Source organism: Pantherophis guttatus, chromosome 11 (assembly GCF_059756535.1).
Source record: "Pantherophis guttatus breed Tessera chromosome 11, ASM5975653v1, whole genome shotgun sequence".
Classification (NCBI taxonomy): Eukaryota; Metazoa; Chordata; class Lepidosauria; order Squamata; family Colubridae; genus Pantherophis; species Pantherophis guttatus.
This window is the reverse complement of record NC_142073.1, coordinates 15,178,045-15,202,699: the sequence shown is the minus strand read 5'-3', so window position 1 is coordinate 15,202,699 and position 24,655 is coordinate 15,178,045. Positions and strand designations below refer to the sequence as shown.

Genomic DNA, 24,655 nt, shown 5'->3' with positions numbered 1-24,655 from the left:
TGGTTGGAGAAAGATTTATGCTTGGCTGAAATTTCTCAAAAACTTTATTCCCCTTCAGAAAGATAGACTTGGGAACTTTTTCATCACTCTATTGCTTAAAGATAGTTGGTATCAGAAAAGGGATGATACCGTGTTTCCCCAAAAATAAGACCCTGTCTTATATTTTTTTAAACCCTGAAATAAGCGATTGGCCTTATTTTTGGGGAGATCTTATTATTTTGGGGTGCATGGAGCAAGATATGACTCTTCTTGCCATCTTACCTGATTTCCAGCTCTGTCTCCCTAACCCTAACCAAAGGCAATGGCGAGGACCGGCTGCACATGTGTTTAAATATTTTTCTTTCTGTGGTCTTTCCTTCAGCCTGACCATTAAATATGAAAAGTCAGGGAGAGAAGAAAGAGTATTCATATGTATCTTTGGTTATCTTAAAATTAAATAAATACAATAATACAACACTCTACTTGTGAGAATTTTGCTAAAATTGTCTTGTCCTTTGGAAAACAAAACAAATTTCTTTCTTAAAATGAATGAGAACATCTAGATTAAAAAAAAAATTTTTTTTAGTTTGATATAATTGTATATATCATTTATACAACAGCAATTTGAAAAGAAAATTGAAAACTAGTGAAAACCACTGCAGATGTTGGCGAAATAAATTTTGGGTGTTTCTGCTTTATTTTCACTCATTAGTAAGAATGCTTTTTAAAATAGATTTCATTCCTATTTTTAGCCAGATTTAACTTCTGAGTTTATGCTGATCCCTACAAGCCCTGCTTTGAAAAAATCTACTTGAAATCTGAGAGCCAGGGAATTTATAAACTACAAGATGTGTGTTTTTAGAAAAATAAAAAATCATACACAGAGGCAAAAGAATGAAAAAGACCTGTGTTCACCTATCTGCTAAATCAGCTTTCCCCAACTTGTATTCTCTCCAGCTGTATGAATTTCAGTTCTCAAGGTTCTTAGCAATGGCTTCCCTGCTGTCTGGGGAATTCTAGGATTTTAACTCTATGGCATCATTATTTTAGTTTACAGACTCAGCTTTTTTTAAAAAAAAAACAAAACTTCATTTATAATGAAGATGTTTGGAAAGTAGACAGAGATGAGTATTTAAGCCCGAGAGTTTGCCTGATAAATATATTTTAATGGCATGTTGACTCATTTTCAAGAATGTTTTTCTTGCTTTTTATGTCACTATTTTATGCTTTTTGCATCTCTCACATTGGCTTAAATTTGTATTAATTCTGTTAGGCATATGGGGGTTGCCATTGACAGAAAAGTGGACATAATTGGAAGAAATTAAATGAATGAATGATTTGAATCAGCATATAAAAAACAGCAGGGGTTAGGTTGAATCAATCTATAGTCAGATTTCTTTCCCAGAAGTTCTTCCTGAGAAGTGTGTTTGTTTATTCATGAGATTTATATCTCTCTGATCCAGATAATCAAGGCAGCATACATTTCCTTCTGTTGGTGGGTTTTTTCTTCTTCTTCTATCGTAATTAGCCTTTGGTATGGTAGGGATCTGAATATGATTTAGAAGAAATGCTTTGAATCTCACACAAATCTAACCACAGCACCCCTCTGCTCTCATTAAGAGAGATACAAAGTTCCTTCAGGCTTGAGAGCTTGAAAAAAAGATGTGGCTGCTTTAAAGAGCCTCATTTCAAGGATTCAAGGAATGAGGTGAAATACATTTTTAAAGCTCACACAGAAACCCGGGGGGGGGGAAAAAGATGGTTTAGAGCAGGGGTCTCCAATCTTAGAAACTTTAAGACTTGTGGATTTCAACTCCCGGAATTTCTCAGCCAGCTTTGCTTCAATCATTTTTGAAGAGAGACCAGACCCAAGTCACCCTATGATCTTCCATGGCTCAAAACACATTTCAACGCAGATACCCATCATCCAAGTCTAACATCCTAAATCATTGCAACATTTGTGTCTTTCCCCAGCAATATATTCATACGTACCTAAAAGCAAAATGATGCAGGCCAGAATTGCTATTAAAGCACCCATGCTGAGACCAATAGGGAGAACATAAGCTTCAGCATTGCAGGACTGGGCAATGCCGTCATTGCTGCAGCCACAGACTTTAATGGTAAGAGTACTGGTGCTACTCATTGGAGGATTCCCGCTGTCACTGATGATGATAGGTAAAAAATAGACTTCTTGTTTCTGCCGGCTGAATCCGTTGCGTTTGGTCAAAATGTTGAAAGTGTTATCTGGAAGGGATGAGATGGGCAGAATGGTAAGAGAAAAAATAGTTTTCCAGTCTTCCTAAAAGCATTAGCCTTGTGAAATATTTTAAATATTTGTTATTAATGAAAGGCAGTGCCAAAACGGTAGTGTTATATAATATACGCCACCAATTTATTTTTTAATGTTCATTTACCCAATATATGATTTTACTTACCTTGCTTGAACTCCCTTCTCCTGGTTTCTTATCATTAAATTGAGACATTTGCATTTGTAAGTGTTGGTTCCCGCTTTAAAATAGGATAATCAAGTTCTTGGGGTCTTTCTTTAATCTTTGTGTAATGCAATCCTGTACCTCTAACTTTAATTTATAGCTTCACGGTAGCAACATGAAAATTCATTCTTTTAAACAAACATTCAATTTGAGACATCTTTTCATCAAAAAGCGAACATCTATACCTTCTTTTAGATCAGCGGGCCCCAACATTTGAACCTTGGAGTCCCGGTGGAGGGGGGGGGAGAAGGGAACAGGGTTGCGTGAGTTGTGTTGCACACACATGTGCATGCACGCCAGCCCCAGTGGTGGTATTCAGCTGGTTCTATCTGGTTCAGGTGAACCGGTAGCAGCGGCAGGAGGCTCCGCCCAAACGCCAACCCACCCGCCCGTCTGGACATCATCACATCCCTTTTTTGACTCTCTGTGCATGCGCGGAAGGTCCTGTGCATGCACGGAGCTGGTGCGTGGACTCACATTTGTGAACTGGTAGCAAAGGCAAGTGAATACAATCCCTGGCCAGCCCACTGCTCACACAACTTGAGCTCAAGTGGTCCAGTTGTGAATTGGCCACAGCCCAGTAATGGGCCGTGGCCCAGGAGTTGGGGAACCCCTGTTTTAGTCTATGGATAAGATGTCCCATACAGGTCTTGGAGATGAGACAAATATAGAAAAGGCACACAAGGGAGAAAGGCAGAAATTTGTCCATGGATTTAGAATATCCGTTGTATTCCAATAAAGGAGAATATTTGTTGCTCAGAGCTGAAATGAGGATTTCTTGGTGCTCTCTAAGCTTGATTGCTTTCTTGCAGAAAACGTTACCTGAGCTAGGTAACATTATCAGTGATAGTACTTAGATCAGTGATGGCTAATCTTTTCCGGACCGAGTTCCCAAAGCGCGTGTGCCCCCCGGAATGCCCCAAATGCAATGCATGTGCTGCCCCGCACATGTGCCCCTGCGCATGTGCTCCACCCCCTTTGCATGCATGCAGCCCCCCCATGCACCCTGCCCCCATGCATATGCACAGCCCCCGCGCATGTGCCCCACCACCCCATGCATGGGTGCGTGGCCACCCGCATGCCCCTGCAAATGTGCGGCAGAAATCCAAAGACCAGCTGGCCAGCGGGAAGCACATATGCCTGCGCAGCAGAGCTGAACTGGGGCAACAGCTCATGTGTCATCAAAGAGGATGCTGCGTGCCCCCTCTGGCACGTGTGCCATAAATTCACCATCACGGACCTAGATAATGAAATGTTTGGGGAAAAAAAACAACTAAGTTCAGAGAGCGCCAAGGATCCCTCACCCATTGTATTCATTTGGATAAACGGGACAAGCAGTGGCTTCAGTACAAATTGTTATGTTTTCCCAAAGTGATATTACTTTTATTTTTAACAGCTTTGGGCCCACTTGTCATCAGTAAAGCCATGGTCATTTAGCTTGTGTATTTGCTGAATTTACCAAGCCCTTTCTTTCATTTAACATGTAAAATATAGCCCGTGCTGCATATGCTCAGGTGAAGTAAATGGTGGCTTTATTTAATACCAGGTATTATGAGTATATTAAATCAAATAGCTAAGCATCCCTCAAGTAATTATTGAATTCATTTTATTCCTGAATGCATGAGATTTTTCTATTACATTAGGGAACTCTACATTATTGGCAGGCAACAGCTCGCCCACTATTTCCCACCTATTAACATCTCTGGGAGAGGCAGAAAACATTTCAAAAATGTAACATTATTTGATGTATTTCACATTAGCTCTTTATTGCTTTCCATTGCAGAATTATAAATAGCACAATAACAAATGTTGGAATGTTCCTACTCAGAAGTCCGCATGCTTCAATTTGGTTTTCCCCCTCCCCACTCGACACAATTTTTCATTTTCTTTTAGAAGTTAATTTGCATGTACTATCCAAGTAAAGCTTGCTTAGTAACTCCCCCCCCCCATAAGGACTTGTAGGTTTTGCAGAGTCGGACAGCAGAGAAGCAGAGGAACAGGAGGAGCCTGTGCCTAGTGCGCGCATGCACAGAGCTGCCAGAAGGCAAGAACAATTAAAACGAAAGGGACGACTCAGGAGTAAGGCCTGGAGATGATGAGCCCCTCCCATAAGGCTTAAAAGAGGAGCAAAGGCATGTGGGCACTTTGCAGGAAAGCAACGTTGTTAATTCTGTTCCCAGTCAGCATCTCTGTTTGATTCTGGACTCTGTGTGGCTTTGCCAAGTAGGTCTTTGGCAGCGTATCAAGGGAGATAAAGGTTGGTGATTATCCCGAAGGACTTCTCCTGAAGGACTTTTTGCAACTAATTGGGACTCTGAATGAATGTAATTCACAGCTGTTGCAATAAAAGAGGTTTTTGGGACTACTCGTGTGTTTTAATGACTCAGGAAGCCTAGGTCACAACAGATAGTTTCATTTATTAAACTGGACCAATGCAGGTAGGTAAAGAATTCAGGGGAGTTTAATGGTCAAAATTAACAAACGTTGTCATAAATTAGATTTAAAACATCAGCAAGAAGGAAGACCAAATGCAGGAGAAAGCAACACTGACAGATTCATCTATCCTTCGCTTGACATGTTGCCTTGAGGTTTACCAAGGGATTTAGGCACTTTTATTGAGTTTCTCCAACTTGAAACTTACAGGCCAACCCATCTTCCTGACTAGTAATAAAATCACTTTATCTGACTGACTTTCCCTTCCTGGCAAACACTTTAAAAATAGCACTTGAAAGCTGAGAAAACAGCAGGTGGCTCTCTGAGTTGTAGACACCAAGGCTACTGCATGAATTAGCTTGGAAACAGGTGTTCAAGAGGATAGTGGGTGACTTGCTCTCCACTCATCTTCCCAATTAACCTCCTCATCCGTCATTCTCTTGCTTTTCATGTATTTTATTTACCCATGCCTTCCTTAACAAAGTAAAGCACTTTCCATGTGGAAATAAGTCAGTGATTAATACTGGCTCTATGTATTGCTATGTTCTTCAATATTGATTTAAACCAAACTCAGCATAATAGAAGAACCAACATACTGGGGGAACGGAAATAATTGTATCCTTACTTTCTTCTTCTTCTTCTTCTTCTTCTTCTTCTTCTTCTTCTTCTTCTTCTTCTTCTTCTTCTTCTTCTTCTTCTTCTTCTTCTTCTTCTTCTTCTTCTTCTTCTTCTCCTCCTCCTCCTCCTCCTCCTCCTCCTCCTCCTCCTCCTCCTCCTCCTCCTCCATCTTCATCTTCTTCTACTTCTATTTCTTCTTCTTCTCCTCCTCCTCCCCCTCCCCCTCCTCCTCCTCCTCCTCCTTCTTTTCTTTCTCTGGTGTTCTGAAAATTGACTTTTTTCTCTCCCCAGGCCAAGAGCTATATCTGCTTTTGAGGGATATGGCAAGAGCCACACTTTTTTAAAAATAGATAAGGTAAGGACAAAAATGAAATTGGATTTCATCCAAGTTGAATGAAACAATAAGCTGCACTTAATACTATTTATTTCCTGTGTAATAATATATATTTTTTCCCCAGGTACATTAAATCTTATAATTTGGAAAGAGAATGTGAAGGCCTTCGTAGCTTGGGATTGTATAGATAGTCCTCTATTTAGAACACTTCATTTAGGGGGTCATTCAAAGTTACAACGGCACTGAAAAAAGGGTCCTAGAACTTTTTTCACATGACCGTTGCAGAATCCCCATGGTCACCTGATCAAAAATTGGATGCTTGGCAACTTATTCATATTTAGGAGGGTTGCAGTGTCCCAGGGTGATATGATCGCTTTTTGTGACCTTCTGACAAGCAACGTCAATGAGGAAGCCAGATTCACTTAACAGCCATGCTATTAACGTAACAACTTCAGTGATTCTCTTAAAACTGTGGCAAGAAAGTCACTTAGCAACAGAAATTTAGGGCTCAATTGTGGTCGTAAGTCAAGGACTACCTGTATGTAGATAGTTCAGGGAAATGGTCAAAGAAAGGTAGTCTCTGCACTTATGAAGGACTGCCTATATTCTCCTTTCTTCTCTCTGACTTGGTTACATCATCCTTAAGTTGAAGGTAAAGGTTCCCCTCTCACATATGTGCTAGTCGTTCCCGACTCTAGGGGCAGTGCTCACCGTTTCAAAGCCAAAGAGCCAGCGCTGTCCGAAGATGTCTCCATGGTCATGTGGCCAGCATGACTAAATGCCAAAGGTGCACAGAATGCTGCTACCTTCCCACCAAAGGTGGTCCCTATTTTTCTACTTGCATTTTTTACGTGCTTTCAAACTGCTGGGTTGGCAGAAGCTGAGACAAGTAACAGGAGCTCACCCCATTAGGCAGCACTAGGGATTCGAACTACTGAACTGCTGACCTTTCGATCGACAAGCTCAGCGCCTTAGCCACTGAGCCACCACATCCCTAGATCATCCTTAGATATATGTAAAAAGATCTTTTCTCAGTTAAAGCTGCAACATCTCTGATTGCTTCAGCCTTTCTACTCACAATTAATTTCTTCCATTGTGGTTAATTTAGGACACCTTTTCGATGGTAGGGATGACATTTAATTCCACCCCTTTTTAAAGGAATGTAATGAATGAAACAAAATGGACAGAGCTCTATCATATTTTTTGCGGAAGTCAGGTCTGTTGGAGAGAGGTCATTTGTCCTTCTTCAAAACTTGTCTATTTCAGGACTCCCATGGAAGGTCTGGTTTTCCTACCTCAAATAAATCACAGAAGACCTTCTTATCTCTGATTTTCAGCAATGTGAGTACTTGTCCAAAAGCTCATGGACCATCCATAATTGGGATTGATGATTTTTTTTTTCAAATCTTTGAAATGATCATTCATCCCTTTGTTAGATGACCACCATGAGATCTCTTGGTTAATGAGTAGAGTACAATATTGAAAAAGAACAAGCAAGTTTGTGTGGCATATGAAGGGAAGGAAGATATTATGCAGACTTGAGCCTATATTAGCTGACTTAAAGCAGCAGGTCAACAGAAATAAAAAAAAAGTGCCTTAATGTAAGGCTACATTTAGAATAGAATAACAGAGTTGGAAGGGACCTTGGAGGTCTTCTAGTCCAACCCTCTGCCCAGGTAGGAAACCCTACACCACTTCAGACAAATGGTTATCCAACATCTTCTTAAAAACTTCCAGTGCTGGAGGCAAGTTGTTCCACTGATTAATTGTTCTAACTTGTCAGAAAATTTCTCCTTAGTTCTAAGTTGCTCCTCTCCTTGATTAGTTTCCACTCATTGCTTCTTGTCCTACCCTCAGATGCTTTGGAGAATAGCTTGACTCCCTCTTCTTTGTGGCAACCCCTGAGATATTGGAACACTGCTATCATGTCTCCCGTAGTCCTTCTTTTCACTAAACTAGACATATCCAGTTCTGGCAACCGTTCTTCATATGTTTTAACCTCCAGTTCTTTGATGCTCTTTTCTGCACATTTTCTAGACTCTCCACATCTTTTTTTTACATCATGGCAACCAAAATTTGTAGGCTGATTTAAAAGATTAGGAGGAAGACAAACAGACTACATGTTAAATGTCTCTAAGCCAGGCCTTTTCTGAGAGCACCTGATGTTCCTTTACTTCATGAAACTTTCTTGAATAAGTAGACATCTATAAGTTTCCCTGCTGTGTAACTTTCCAACTAGCCATCTACTTTTTCCCCCTTTTTTTCTTCTTTCCATTTTTTAAAATAACTGTTTAGAAATATCAAATCATTAACAGCATTAAAAACTGTATTATAAGTTATCTGTGCTGGCTATGTCACCTTTGAAGGGAAAGAAAAGAATTTTTAATTGGGGACTTTTACAGCTGGAGACTTGAGAAGCTCTGGCAAAGAAGGTTTCTTTATGTTTAGATAAAAGTTAGCTAGCCAGAATTGAAAAATTGTGATGTGCAGAGTCCTTCTGTGTACTTGGTTAGAAATTGCAATATACTACTACTAAGAGGGGCATTAAATGGGATTTGAAGTGGATTTGAAAACCAGTGTTTTTTTTTGGAATTCCATAGTATTAGCCAGCAGTTGGAATATCTTTGATCTTCTGTTTGGGGCACCTTTAGCGTTGCTGTACTGATGGGCTGTATGCTAAATAAAGCCAGGTCATGACACATACTTCAAAGTAAATCAGAAAGCCTGTAATTGCGGAGCATGTCTGGCAAGAACAAAGAATGTTTATCTACAGGAAATATGCATATGTAAATCTTGTAACAATTCTGGGTAGTTAGAAAGCTGATAAAAGTAACAAAAGTTAGACAACTTGCAGGCCTCTGCTAAAAATTAGGAATACAGATGGCCTGCAACCAATTAAATGTGTATTAGATAACTCCTGTGGCATTCATTAGTCAAGGCTTAGGAATAGGGACAGCTAGAGACCAATAGAACAAATTGTAGAATTATTACTAAAATGTTTATTAGATGATATTTTTTATTATCTCACCTTGTCCTGCCTTCTCTTTTAGTGAAAATGTATAAAGCTTTCTTAATCCTTTGTTCTTGGTTCTTGGCATTTTGGCCAGGAGCCCTTTTCCTTGGAGTACTCCAATAAAAAGCAATCAAAAAACCTGCACCTCATGTCTGGCGTCTATCATTGGCTTCAGCACCAGGCTCACACCCGAATTGGGGACAACAGTACACTTTCCCAGTTTTATCATTCCATATAATTTTGTCCTGGCCACTATCATTAAAGTGAAAGGATACTAAGAATTACAGCCTAGCATTTTTTGTAGGTTTTTCATAGGTTGTATTCCATTTTCTTAGATCATTTCCAGTTTTTTGCCAACAAAATTTGGAATCAATATGGCAAGGCTCCATCCTATACTATTCAGATTTAATCACAAAGAGAATGCAAGGCTTCTAAATAAAGATACATTTAATGGAATGGGCTGAGACATTTCCTAAATAATGTGTAATCAGAGAATTGGCCAGGTCATGGAGGTAGCTGAATAACCAAGCCAGAAAGTATGAGAAAACACTAAGACAATGTACAAACCAGTTCCGAATCCAAGAAATTAATACCTGGAGCCAGAGGTGGTATTCAACAGGTTCTGACCAGTTCTGGAGAACCAGTAGTGGAAATTTTGAGTAGTTCGGAGCACCGGTAAATACCACCTCTGACTGGCTCCATCCCCATCTATTCTCTGCCTCCCAAGTCCCAGCTGATCAGGAGAAAATGGGGATTTTGTAGTATCCTTCCCCTGAAGTGGGATGGGAATGGAGATTTTGCAATATCCTTCCCCTGGAGTGGGGAGGAAATGGAGATTTTACAGTATCCTTCCCCTGCCATGCCCACCAAGCCACACCCACCAAGCCATGCCATGCCCACCAAGCCATACCCACAGAACCAGTAGTAAAAAAAATTGAATCCCATCACTGCCTGGGGTCTAGGGTAAAGTTCAAGTTATTTTATTATTCTAATAACAGCATATGAATTTTGTTTTCAGCACAGACCTGCTACCAAATCACATGCATATTACGTACAAAGAATATCACGACTGAAAAGTAATTGTAGCTCCAGGGGACATTTAAACACCTTTGAGCCTTTTTATTGGCAATCTATCTGGACTCACGTTTCTTTTCAAGGAACCAGGAGCAACTAATAGCAGAAGCAAAGAGGGGGAAAAAAAGACTTAGGTTGACCAAATAGCTTAGAAAGAATCACATGTTTTAAAGCGTATAATACAAAGGTCACAGAAACCAGGCACAATACATTCTTTATGAGAAAGATTCTTAATATGAGCTTGACAAGAAAGGCCGAATCGTCCTATTCAGCCAGAAGGCTGATTAAAATAAATTATACTACTTGATGTTATCACTTTTATAAGCTGTTTTAAAGGGTAATGTTGTGGTAACCGAGCTGTAGACATGTAGACATTTTCATTAATGTAAAATAACAAATTTTCAGTAAACATCAAAAATGTATAACATATGTTCTGGAAAAACACCAAATCGATGGCCGCCATAACATTTTATATTACAAATCTTATAGAACTACAACGCAAATGCAGAAACTGTTTTATAATTCCAGTTTGCTCATTTAGTTTGGCTTCTTCTGACACACAGGAAACAAATATTACTACAAAGTATCCCAAATTCAGTCAAAGAATCACCTTGTCTTGGTTCACTGGAACCATTTGATCTGAAATGATGATGATGACATTGGTGATTTAATAGGAGCAACATTTAAGAATCCACAATTTCCACACAGAATTCTCTGTTGAGAAGCTGGATTCTGGAATTTGATTTGGACAGGCTCAAGGTTGACTCAGCCTTCCATCCTGCTGAGGTTGGTAAAATTATGCCCACATTGTTGAGGGCAATATGCTGACATTGTAAACTACCCAGAGAGTGCTATAAAATATAAGTCTAAGTGCTATTGCTATTCTGATAGAGAATGTAATGGTTTTCTTTTTAACTTTATTTTTTGATGTTGGCATAGTTTTATGATTCACTCTGGCTTGGAGTTCATAATTTCAGCAGCTATATAAGTCTAAAATAAGATAAAATAAAATTAGCTTTCAGGGACAATTAGTCAATGCCTTAGCCACCTTGAATGCCAAATGTCACCATTTCTCGCTCAGAAATATTCTTTTTTAAAAATGTAAAACAGGAAGAGAAGAAAAACAATGTGTTTTTGGCCCATCAAATGACACCGCTATTCTCCATAATGAAATATGACATGGAGATAATCAAATATTTAAAACCTTTGACACTGGATAGCTGATCCTAAACAGATAGAAAAGAATGACATGTTGAATATTTCTTTTCCACCCTTCCCACTTTAACCATCCCCTTTGGAACAAAATGAACTTTAAATAATTATCTGTTTAATTTTCAATTCTGTGCCTTTCAAAATGTCTGAACTTTAGATTCATGTAGATAATTGTCTCTAAAGCGTGCCAAAACTTTTCTCTGACATTTAGTACAAGAGAATATGATCCTTATAGGATCAGTTCTAGGCTGTATTCCTAGTACTTTTGCATTTTTTTTTCTTTTGGCTTTGACCTTTTTTTTTGAGGAAATTTCTCAAAAGTTAGGAACTCTAACTCAGGAGTGAAATCCAGCAGGTTCTGACAGATTCTGGAGAACTGGTAGTGGAAATTCTGAGTAGTTCTGAGATCCGGCAAATGTCACCTCTGGCTGTGCCCAGAGTGGGGTGGGAATGGAGATTTTGCAATATCTTCCCCCAGGAGTGGGGAGGGAATGGGGATTTTGCAGTATCCTTCCCCTGTCACGCCCACCAAGCCTCACCATCCCCACCAAGTCACGCTCACAGAACCAGTAGTAAAAAAAATTGGATTGCACCAGTGCTCTAACTCTAATCTGTCCCTTCACTATTCTTTATTTTCTTTCTACGTTTCTCTTTTCTTTCCTTTTATATTTTATCTTATGCAGAAATTTAATAAAGTATATATATTTAGAAAAAAAATCACAACATTGTGTCTCACTTATTTTGGCTGTGTCGTGCAAGGGATTTCACTAGAGAAAGCAATTATGTTTGGAAGAGTTAGTGATAAAAGGAAACCAGGCGGTCAAAGAACATGATGGCTAGACACTATCAAAGATGACACACCAGCCAAAGCATAGAAAAACTCAAAGAAGTAGTGAAAGATCAGAAGACGTGGAGAGACCTGGTCCATAAAATCGCTAAGAATCAGACATGACTGAATGGATAACATCATCATCATTGTATGCTGGTATTAAGACAGTCAGGAACTCTGTTTTCTATATAACATTCTGGCTTAGAAGATCCTTTCATTTTCTGAGCACAGCAAGTATACAACTAGGGGCTCTCAGACTGATCATGGTCTTTCAAAGCTTTAACCATGCACCTCTTCAAAAGATCCTGAAGTCATATTTTTTATTATAGTAGAGAAAAATCATTAACTTCATGGAAAACAGTCAGTACTTGCTCTGGTTTTCCATCCAATGGTAATAAAAATCAAAAGAAGGTTATATGCTCCTATAAACTCTATTCTAATGGAACTTGACATAGTGCTGCTCTCTAGAAGTTTTAGATTTCAAAGCATATTAACTTTTATCAGCATAGCCAATGACAAAAGGTGGGCATCTTTAATAAAATACATGAAAGGGAGAAAGTTGCCCAAGCCATCCTATGTCCTTTTCCTACATCAGAACCAAAGTATTCTCTTTCCTTTTATTTGTATTTCTCTAAGGAACTCAAGGAAACACATAAAGAGACTTCCCTTTATTTTATACTAACAACACTGCAACCTTCAGATTGAGGGACCCAAGAGATAATAACAGATTCAAAGTCAATTACAGAGTTCCCTGATCAAATGGAAGTCTGAAGCAAGTATGCACCAACTCAGGAACCTCAAACTGCCCAAAGAGCTGCTGATCGAGTTCTACAGAGTAATTATTGAGTCTGTCCTCTGCACCTCTATAACTGTCTGGTTTGGTTCCGCAACCCAGCAAGACAGACACAGACTTCAGAAGATAATTAGAACTGCAGAAAAAACAATGGCTACCAACCTGCCTTCCATTGAGGACCTGTATACTGCACGAGTCAAAATAAGGGCTGTGAAAATATCTACAGACCCCTCGCATCCTGGACATAAACTGTTTCAACTCCTACCCTCAAAACAATGCTATAGAGCACTGCACACCAGAACAACTAGACACAAGGACAGTTTTTTCCTGAACAAATAATTCCCTCAACACTTTAAAACTATTCACTAAGTCTGCATTACTATTACTATTAATCTTCTCATCGTTCCTACCACCCATCTCCTCCCACTTATGACTGTATGACTGTAAATTTGTTGGTTGTATCCTTAAGATTTACTGTATATTGACTGTTTCCTAATATGATTTGATTGCTTATTTGTTCTCTATGACTACCATTAAATGTTGTACCTTATGATTCTTGACGAACGTATCTTTTCTTTTATGTACACTGAGAGCGTATGCACCAAAGACAAATTCCTTGTGTGTCCAATCACACTTGGCCAATAAAGTATTCTATTCTATTCTATTCTATTCTATTCTATTCTATTCTATTCTATTCTATTCTATTCTATTCTATTCTATTCTATTCTATTCTATTTTTTCCTAGACCAAGACTGATAACGGGAACAAAAGAGAACCATCCATTTAAATTTGACACATCGCCAGGAATAGTCATAGTAAATGTTGATCAATTGTTTCCAACTGTTTGTGATCCAAAAAAACCCCCCATAAATAAAATCAAAAAACAAAATCAGTTTTATGTCAGACTGCTACTTTGATTTCTTGTAACTCATTAGAAGATACTAAAGCTTTGCAAAATGTTGCTTTGGTGATTTGATTCAAAGTTCATTCAACTGAATCTTCAAATCTCCTGAACTCTGATCAATAACTCAGATAAAATTATCAAACAAAATAAAATTGAAAGCCTTTCAAATAGTTCAATCTATAAGCAACATTTTTTAATTAAAAGGTGATCATTATTATTATTATTTTTAACTTGATTTATATTCCGCCCTTCTCCGGAAACTCAGGGCGGCTTACAATGTGTTAAGCAATAGCCTTCATACTTTTGTATATTTATACAAAGTCAGCTTATTGCCCCCACAAATTGGGTCCTCATTTAACCTACCTTAGTAAGGATGGAAGGCTGAGTCAACCTTGAGCCTGGTGAGATTCGAACTTACAGTAATTGCAGACAGCTGGTGTTAATCACAATGCTATCAGTCTGCTGAGCCACCAGGCCCTTCCTAATTAATTAATTGATTAATTAAAGGAAATGGCCATTTAGGCATGACATTTTTTATAAAATGACAAAACAGAGGTAGCATGTTAACGAACACCTAATGTTTCTGATGATATATCAAATAAAACAATTATTTGATGTCGTGAGCTTTCTAGAGGCACTTGGCCAACCGATATTCTGGATCTTTAGATGAAGTGATAGAAAGAGAGAAGCATTCACATTATGGTTTTGGAGACAGTGTTAAAACTACCTTTATACTAAGGTATGTTTTGTGCATACTATGTAAATTGAAAATGGGCTAGAAATAATTAAGCTTTGTGAATTGAGGCAAGTAAAAGGAGAAAACAATGAATAAAATGGATGGATTAAAGAGATTACTGGAATGTCCTTAGAAAAACCCTTGTATGGGTTACAATTAAAGGTTGGTTAAACCTCAATCCATAGAATCAGTAGGAACTGGACTCAACTTGAAGGCATAAGAATAATTGGATATGAGTCAATCAGATCTTCTCATTTACTTGTTCGTGCTGTAAGGTGAGAGCTATACTTAATAATTATGGAAAGGAGAAGGAAAATATCTAGAACCATAGAAATGAATTTTTCCTTCCCTGGAGAAAAGTTATTTCTGAGTTCAATACCGGAAAAGTGTGCTTGAAAGAGAAGATTATTTCCCAGTAAAGCCCTTAGTAAAGCTTGAATTTAGTATTCTTGAGACATTTACATTGATTTAATTTGCCATTCAGCTACTGAATAAAATCCATCCAAGTCCACCCCACATAATGACCAGCTTTCTTGGCAATTCTATCTTCAGGGCTGCAAGCATCCATCTCATCATAAAAGCCACGAGAAACGGATTAAATCATTCACCAAAGAACTTCACTGTGGAGGGGGATTTTTAACGGCTCAAAGGTGACAAGGCAGGTGACTAATTTAAATGCCTTTAGATCACATGTTCCTCCTCCCAGGTTGGATAATAGCTGTATCAAAAGAATGTTTGCCAGCTTTCCAAGACTTCAAATGAAGGCTTATCTGCAGGAATATCCATTGATTTATCATCTACCGGACCCCAATGGTTAATAATAAAAAAGAAGAAGTATAGCTGGACAGGTTGAGGAGAAATTAATTCATATTCTCACCAGCAATCCACAGTTGGAGAATATTAAATACAGCAATACTCCAGAGGAAGAACAAATGATTGGCACATAGATATGAATGATATAAAACTGGCACATTTAATAGTTTCTTTTCTTTCTCCCTCTCTCTTTCTCACACAGCGCACCCCTTTTCCAAGTAAAGGTTCATTTTCTTCTACATCAGTTAGTAAATTCCTTTTTTTTTTTAAAAAAAAGGGGAAGCAATTGCATATTATGTTTGTGTTTTCCTGTGAGTAAATATTTGCCTATGTGTTTGCAAGCACTATTTCTTAATATATGTCTTTGCTGCAATTTTTCCCCTAACATTTATTCTTCTGTGTAATTGGTTTTTTTTTTTTAAAAAAAAAAAAATACATTGATGACTAAATTTAGGAAATTATTGTGGAATATTAAGGTGGTTGATAATGAAGTTAATATTTTCTTCCCATTGAAGTTTTACAGGAATTTATGCAGTTTATACCACTATTGCTAAAGTACATCCAGAGTGATGTTCCAGATGTTTCCAAGCCAAAATCCGAATACACCCAAATGTTTTTGTATCCACAAAAAATGAATATTGAGAAAAATAAACACAAAACCCTGGAAAGCATAAGCTCCATTAAAATGTCCATGCTTAATACAACAGAAAATCAAATGAATAAACAACGGAGACATGGGCCACAATAATATTGTGGTTACCAAAAAAAAAAAAAAAAAAAAAGTGAAGACAATTGTGCAGAACACAGTGGGAGGAATGGATGAAGTCCAAGGACAAATCCAATTTTTCAACAGGATGTTCCTGTGATAAAGAAAACATGTTTCCCTATAAATAAAGATCTATCTATCATCTATATCTGTCTTTCTGTCTGTCCACCCACCCACCAAAACCAACCTATCTATCTATCTATCTATCTATCTATCTATCTATCTATCTATCTATCTATCTATCTATCTATCTATCTATCTAAACTTACCTCCTCCTCCTCCTCCTTCCTCCTCCTCCTCTTCCTCCTCGTATTTCCCCCCAATTGCAAGGTCTGCTTTCTTTTTGATCAACCATGTTGATCAAAAAAAAGTATCTTTTTGAATGTATCTTTTCTTTTATGTATACTGAGAGCTTATGCACCAAGACAAATTCCTTGTGTATCCAATCACACTTGGCCAATTTAAAAAAAATAAAAAATTCTAAAATTCCAATTCTTGATCCATTCCATCACAACAGGAACTGACTGACCAGATTGTTGCCCAGGCCTGATGATGCAGACTGAGAAAGAGGGAATGGCCCAAAGTCATGCAGCTAGCTTTCATACCTCAGGCAAGACTAGATCTCAAGTCTCCTGGTTTATAGGCAGGTGCCTTAATCACTTGATCAAACTGGCTCACACATAGACCAAACTGGTCATACAAGTAACAAACAACAAAATAGATTAGTAAACACTTTCCTACAAAATGTTGGAAAGAATATATCAAAAATGGGTTGTGTAAAGCATGCAATGCTTCCTCCAAAAATTCAACAATGTACTAAAATGATGGGTTCTGTACTGTTCTGAGTCTTTCTGGTGTTAGCATATTAATTATGAAATGTCTTTAGGTATATTTAGTTTAGGTAGATTGTAGAGAGCCTTTTTCAAAACAATCCTGGACACAGAGTTAGCAAGGGGTGCATGTGGGGACAGTCAAATTATGAAAGCAGTACCACAATAATATGATGCTGGTACTGTTCTTTAGTATGTGGGTTACTTAAGCACAGATAAAGGGTTGGATCTTGTGTTGCAACAATACAATATTGCTTTTTTAAAAAAATTTGATTTATATGCCGCCCTTCTCCGGAGACTCAGGGTGGCTTACAATGCGTTAAGCAATAGCCTTCATACTTTTGTATATTTTACAAAGTCAGCTTATTGCCCCACAAACTGGGTCCTTAGAGAGGATGAAAGGCTGAGTCAACCTTGAGCCTGGCAAGATTCGAACTTACTAATTGCAGACAGCTGGAGTTAAATTACAATGCATTAGTCTGCTGAGCTATCCAGGCTCCTGGATTTTGTCATTTTGATCCTGCCCTTCTCTATCTGACGTCCTTCTTTACCCAGATATTTGTTCTACACCAACCAACTGTACTTTTTAGACTGCCTTTGCCAAGGAATTTAAGGTTGGCACTTTCAGAATTGTTTTCTGACTTGTTTTTTTTACTTTATGGGTGATTGCTTTATTACTGATTTATTTTTTTGCAGCAGGCTTTTCTTTTTTTTAACGGTTCCTTTTTTCCCCCTTGTATACTATTCAGGGTTTCTTTGAGCAGAACAGAAAAATCAACCTTCATCGTCATCAATCTTTTTAGGGTATTAAGAGAAGGAAAGACATTTTAACGGCTGTGCCTTTCGCAATTGGAACAATCTAACAAGCAGGAGGTGGACTTCAAACATTTTAGCAAGAGGTTCCTGAACTTCCAGTAGGCCTGTTTTTCACCCTCCCTGAACCTCCACGCGTGCCCTGCACTTACTTGCATCCAAAATGGGCTGTGTGGGGACTCCTGGGAGGGGAGTGGCAGGGTGGGCGGGGCCAGCCAGGTGTGGGAATTGGGGGTTCTCCAAACTGCACAGAATCTTAGCTAGAGGTTTCCCAAACCCCTGTGAACCCCCAGCAGCCCATCCCTGATTACAAGGCAATGTAATCAGGGATTATATTGTATGATTATTTACACCCTGGCTCTATAGTCAATTGGACCCTTTATCTAAACTTGAACAAATGGTTAGCTTGCTGTTATCTGTTCTCCAATAATTCATTATTTACCCGAAGTGAAAAGATTCTATAATAATTCAGCTACCAGCATGCTGATTTAATGAGTAAGTTTGAATGTACGTATTTCAAAATCTATTAAATGGGAGATAATGATGACTTTTAAAAAAAATTGCAAGCAAGTCTTGGCATTGCTTCCCCAGAATAAAGGTTATTTACTTAATGCAATGTCATCAAGTCATACAAAAATAGCATCATATCTATTTAAAGATAAAGTGTTCCTATGCCGTTCGGCAACTGAATTTAGAGGGGCAGGAAGTTTCAGAAAAGAAACTGATCGGAGGGGAGAGTTAAGGATTATTTAGCATGGTGGTTCAATGGCTAAGACACTGAGCTTGTTGATTGAAAGATCTGCAGTTCAGCAGTTCGAATCCCTAGTACCGCGTAACGGGGTGAGCTCCTGTTCCTTGTCCCAGCTTCTGTCAACCTAGCAGTTCGAAAGCATGTAAAAAATGCAAGTAGAAAAATAGGGACCACCTTTGGTGGGAAGGGAACAGTGCTCTGTGTACCTTTGGCATTTAGTCATGCCGGCCACATGACCATGAAGACATCTTCGGACAGCGCTGGCTCTTCGGCTTTGAAACAGAGATGAGCACCACTCCCTAGAGTCGGGAACGACTAGCACATATGTTACTTAAGCTCTAAAAATGCAAGGCTATGCTGCTTTCACACAGTTATAAGTTACTTCATTGCCATTTTTAATGGCACTTTGAATAATTAAAGGGAGGAGGGGTCCGATCCATGTTTTATGCAAAAAAAGTCCAAAGTAGAGCATGAATACAGATGGCTGTCCTATCCCTCTTTTTTGCTAAGATCTTTGATCTCTCCAGATAATTGGTTCTGTTACTGAGGTGGCCTGAGCCTAAATTTCTTCTAAATTCTAAATGAAATATATGCTCTCTCTAACATACAATTACTAGGTGTAAACCCATTTACTGGAAACAAGATCTTTGGTTTTATATGTAGCATTGATTCAGCATCAATGAAACTTTCTCTTTATGTTTTTCATCAGCCTGGTTTCCTCCTGCATCAATATACTAAATTCTTTAATTTTTCATTGTTGGTTGTTTCCTGAGTCACTACTCAGGAAACAACCAACAATGAAAAATTAAAGAAGGTCCACCAGCAGCCTGCGGAGCTGGCAGCAGAGTCTGACAGTGAGGAGGCTGGGGAGGAACATGGGCCAGTCCTGGAGTCTGGGGAAGGCTCGGATGAGGGCTCTGCATTGGAGGCAGAGATGGGGCCAGGGCAATCTGGGAGTGATGCATGGACTCCGGAGCTCCCAGAGTCGGACTGCAGAGAGGCAGAGGAACAGGAGGAGCCTGTTCCTAGTGCACGCATATGCAGAGTTGCCAGAAGGCAAGAGCAGCTAAAGAAAAAGGGATGACTTGGGAGTAAGGCCAGGAGATGATTGGCCCCTCCCATAAGGCTTAAAAGAGAAACAAAGGCACTTGGGCCATTTTTCAGGAAAGCAACGTTGCTAACTCTTTTTCCAGTCGGCGTCTCTTGTTTGTTTCTGATCTTCATGGGGCTTTGCCAAGAAAGTCCTTTGGCAGGGTGTCAAAGAAGATAAAGGTTAGTGATTATCCCAAAGGACTTCTTCCGAAGGACTTGTTTTGCAACTAATTGGGACTCAGCTGGGAATGAAGGTAATTCTCAGCTGTTACAATAAAAGAGGTTTATTTGGGACTAATTGTGTCTTGTCATGACTCAGTAGGCCTAGGTCACAACAAGTAGATTCTTTATGAAACTGCAATAATTTGTTACTAAAGCATAGTATCCAAAATCATCCGCAACATTCTAGATGTTCCCAAGTATTCCCAAGAATCCCCAGTATTCCGAGGACTTCAAAAGGATGGTTCTGCAGACTAAAAGTACATTACTACACAGTTCTATCACACTGTGATTCATAGTCAACAAACTCTAGGCTATTGATATAACTTTAAAATCTCCATCTCCTTCTTTGACATGGCCATTAGTGAAAACCATCGATTGTGAATAGCAGTTAAAATTTTTGAATACATAACTACAGTTCTCTTCCCTACCCCAAGCCTGATGTTGTTATTAACAGAGGATGAGCCTGAGAATAAATTTATCATTAGGGGACAAGCAAGCCACTAGACAGGCAAGCCACTAGAACAGTGACGGCGAACCTTTTAGACCCCAAGTGCCCAAACTGCGCACGTGTGCATGCCCAAACGGAAAGGTGTGGGTGAACACGTGGAGATGTGCGAATGCATGCAACGCACGTGCACACATGCAGCAGAGACCTGAAGATCAGCTGGCCGGCAGGAGGTGGGGCATCCCAACACTGGCAGCACGGCAAGACGTAAGATCTTTTTCTTTTGTGAGCTTCTTTTTCGTTGTTTGCAGGAAAACAGAAACTCACGAAAGAAACACCACAGAGGTCTGACCTGGGGTGACGGCCATCTCTGCGTGCCATCTCTGGCATGCGTGCGATAGGTTCACCATCACGGCACTAGAATATAAACTGACAACAAACAGCACTCCTTATTAGCACTGATGATGCTACCTAGTTTGGGTAATGGAATATCTGCAAGAAAACAAGCAAGCTCAGAAAACACCAAGGATCCCTCATGTCAACCCTGAGCTACAAATATTCTCCTTTATTAGTAGGAGACATTTTAATGTCTTTTCAAATCTTGAATAAATTATGGTTTCAAAAAGGCTTTTCAGTTTGGTTTGCAATTCTATCTGGCCATTTCCATTATTATTATTATTATTATTATTATTATTATTATTATTATTATTTAATCTTTAGTGAGATTCACAGCCTTTGAGGCTGGTTAATAGCTCAGCAGCTCGAGTCCTAACCAAGGACCTAGGAACTGTTAAGGTATCATAGGAGGATGTAAGCTGTTCCGAGTAAGGTGGTTTATTATTATTATTATTATTATTATTATTATTATTATTATTATTATTGCAAACTATTTTGCAAATAGTTCCAGAAGTATACAAAAACGCATCTAAGAAAAAGAATCTATCCAGAAACTTTATCTTAGCTCCAGTTTCATTTCTTTAAACGTATGTAGTAACCTACTGAAGGTTGGAAGAGGCAAATAAATCAAAACAGAAACCTCAGAAAACTGCTGTGATTCTGAAATTGATGTTTATCATCGTTAAGTCGGAATTCAGAAGGAGCGTACCGTAGGACAGCAGCAAAATGTACAACTGGAAATAATTTCACTCCTTGTTAAATGTGAAGTCAATATTGCTTTGCCCGTGAAGAAATATACCATAATGTATACAAATAATCACTGTTATATCAAAAAGAGCAACAAATGTACTACAATATAAAAATCGCCTGAAATATTTTGCTAAGTGAAATAATCATTGTGTCTATAATCTGCTGTAATCCAATGTATCATACATATCTTTATATCTCTATATTTCTCTGTCTAATTCTCTCTCTCTATCTCTCTCTTACACACACACATCTATCTATCATCTATCTATCTATCTCATCTAGATATCTTTATATTTCTCTATGTCTATGTCTAATTCTCTCTATCTCTCTCTTATACACACACACATCTATCTATCTATCTCATCTAGATATCTTTATATTTCTCTATGTCTGTCTAATTCTCTCTCTCTCTCTCATACACACACATCTATCTATCTATCTATCTATCTATCTATCTATCTATCTATCTATCTATCATCTATCTCATCTAGATATCTTTATATTTCTCTATGTCTGTCTAATTCTCTCTCTCTCTCTTACACACATACATCTTTCTTTCTTTCTTTCTTTCTATCTATCTATCTATCTATCTATCTATCTATCTATCTATCTCATCTAGATATCTTTATATTTCTCTATGTCTATGTCTAATTCTCTCTATCTCTCTCTTATACAGACACACATCTATCTATCTATCTCATCTAGATATCTTTATATTTCTCTATGTCTATGTCTAATTCTCTCTCTCTCTCTCATACACACACATCTATCTATCTATCTATCTATCTATCTATCTATCTATCTCATCTAGATATCTTTATATTTCTCTATGTCTGTCTAATTCTCTCTCTCTCTCTCTTACACACATACATCTATCTTTCTATCTATCTATCTATCTATCTATCTATCTATCTATCTATCTATCTCATCTAGATATCTTTATATTTCTCTATGTCTATGTCTAATTCTCTCTATCTCTCTCTTACACACACACACATCTATCTATCTATCTATCATCTATCTATTTCATCTCATCTAGATATCTTGAAAACAAACATTGACCGTGTCATAAAAATTAAAGGCAAATGTTCATGGTAAAACAGAGAAGGACATTAAGAATATTAGCAAAACGAAGCCATGAACACAGTAAAAGATACAACTTCCAACTTTTCCCCATATTATCATTAATAATATTATTATTAAAGATGGGGTATAAATAAAAAAAATTACCTTCATTTTCCTTAATTGTAAAATTAGGGTTGTTGGCCATTTCAGATGGAAGGTTATAAACAAAATAGTGTCCATTTTTGGGATCATCCTTGTCAATTACTCTCATGGTATGAATGACCTAAAGCAGAAAACCAAACATATTTACATGTAAATCTGAAATGTTCACCATAATACTAGCTAGAAACTGACCAAAATTTGTGTACAGTAAGAGGAATACAAGACAATTTATCTCCTCTGATGTCAGAACTTTCTCTTATTAACTTTCAAAGCATATAACATTATCTTCGGGATCAGAGGATTTTTTTTCCTAAGAAAATGTGTTAAATCTTAATATGGGAGAGTCACAATAGTTCTTTTCGGGATAAATTTTTTTCTCTAAGGTGTTATTTTTCCAAGCTTTGGAGAATGATGGAGACAGGGAAATAGTGATACTAATTGGTCTTGATTTCAGGGGCAAAAGACATGCAAATGCTTAATTATCCTATGGATTTAAATGGTTCTCAGTTGACTTCAAAGTAATTCCTTTTGATATAAATAGAACTTCTTAAAGTGTTTTTAAGACTATCCTTAGGATGTGTAATTTGAGCTATATTATGTTGCATGTTAGAATATATTTAGTTAAGTTCTCTAGTTCTCTCTTTCTGGTCAGAAACAAAGCATTTATCCATTTTTTTTGTCCATGCTAAATTAGGACAGAAAAGTGAGGAATATACACTTCCCACCCATTATACTTTTGTGAATATTTAACTTGCAGTTTTAGTGTCTACATATATATACATTGTGTGTCTACATCATAGGCTAAATTTCACCCTGGCAACCCTTTAATCCAATTGCGTATTGATCAGCAAAAACATAAAGAGCAAAGATGATTGTGTGTTTTCCAGTATAGTTAAATTTGTCATGCCCACTTTGCAACCATGTACAATAACATACAGAAAGGGAAAATAAAACAAAACAAACAAAAATATGACTTGGGTATACCAGTAAGTATAATTCTGTTTGTTAAGCATAATGTTTCTTGATATGAACCTATTCCAGATATAGAAAAATTGAAACTATATTATATCATTTCATTGTTGAACACTTATTTTAGCTGTCGTTAGATTTTTAACTGCATTTTATCTTGGTTTTATTTTGGTTTCTTAGGAATTGTAGATAACAAAATCTAACAAGATTACTGAATTGCAAGCTTTTGTCATTCTTATCCAAAGTCTGTAAATCATTTAGGTGAGAAAACCAAACTTTAGTTGATTTCATGTTATTTGGGCCATGTAAAGACATATAGAAGCTTCTGTTTTATGAGGTTCACATATGCATTAGTACCTTAGATGCTACATGCCCAATAGCTGACTTATTGTCTGATCAATATATGATCAATATTTACGGGCCCGCAGATCTCTGTCTAGCGATCTTTTTGAAGAAAAAGTTTGGGAATCAGTAACAATATTACATTGTTACTGCAATGCTAATTTGGTTCATGGGGCAGATAAAAATAATGACAGAGAATTTTTAAAAAAACAGAACAAAATTATTTTTAATAACTCTAGTGGAATACAAAACAGAAATATATCAAAAACATCCTGGGATTTTTCTAACTCACATATAACTTGTGAAAGTGGAAGAAAATTGGTTTCCCTCCAGATTGTCCACAAGATGAACCTGAATATGTTTTCCCCAACTTCAAGGAGATCTTATTTCCCCTTTTTAGTGTTCTCTAATGTTGGGAAGGACAGGAAGAAATTCACTTAGCTCTGTACCAAGACTGATTTAAAATTTGTGTCATGGTGAGTTTATTGGGAGTCTGGACAGACTCACAATTCAACACTCAGAAAGCTTCTCATGATCTGCCTGTGGCATTCCTCAACCTGCCTTGTCACAAAGGTGCTTTTTTTCAAAAGGTAACTGGATTGCTTTTTACAATAGAATAGAATAACAGAGTTGGAAGGGACCTTGGAGGTCTTCTAGTCCAACCCCCTGCTTAGGCAGGAAACCCTACACCACTTCAGACAAATGGTTATCCAACATCTTCTTAAAATTTCCAATGTTGGAGCATCCACAACTTCTGGAGGCAAGTGGTTCCACTGATTAATTGTTCTAACTGTCAGGAAATTTCTCCTTAGTTCTAAGTTA

The 24,655-nt window shown here is 37.9% G+C and overlaps 1 protein-coding gene across 14 annotated transcripts in view; it reads right to left on the bottom strand.

The window, feature by feature from the left end:
- The window catches only part of CDH8 (cadherin 8), a 256,394-nt gene that overhangs the window by 4,313 nt on the left and 227,426 nt on the right, over positions 1-24,655 (bottom strand). For 12 of the 14 annotated variants that reach the window (XM_087877214.1, XM_087877207.1, XM_087877210.1 and 9 more), the window contains 2 exons: positions 22,526-22,643; positions 1,972-2,223 (listed from right to left, as the gene is read on the bottom strand). In XM_087877214.1, coding sequence (XP_087733340.1) covers positions 1,972-2,223; positions 22,526-22,643 — 370 coding nt within the window. The remainder of the gene's footprint in view (positions 1-1,971; positions 2,224-22,525; positions 22,644-24,655) is intronic. The other 2 variants (XM_087877209.1, XM_087877208.1) reach the window with 1 other exon arrangement.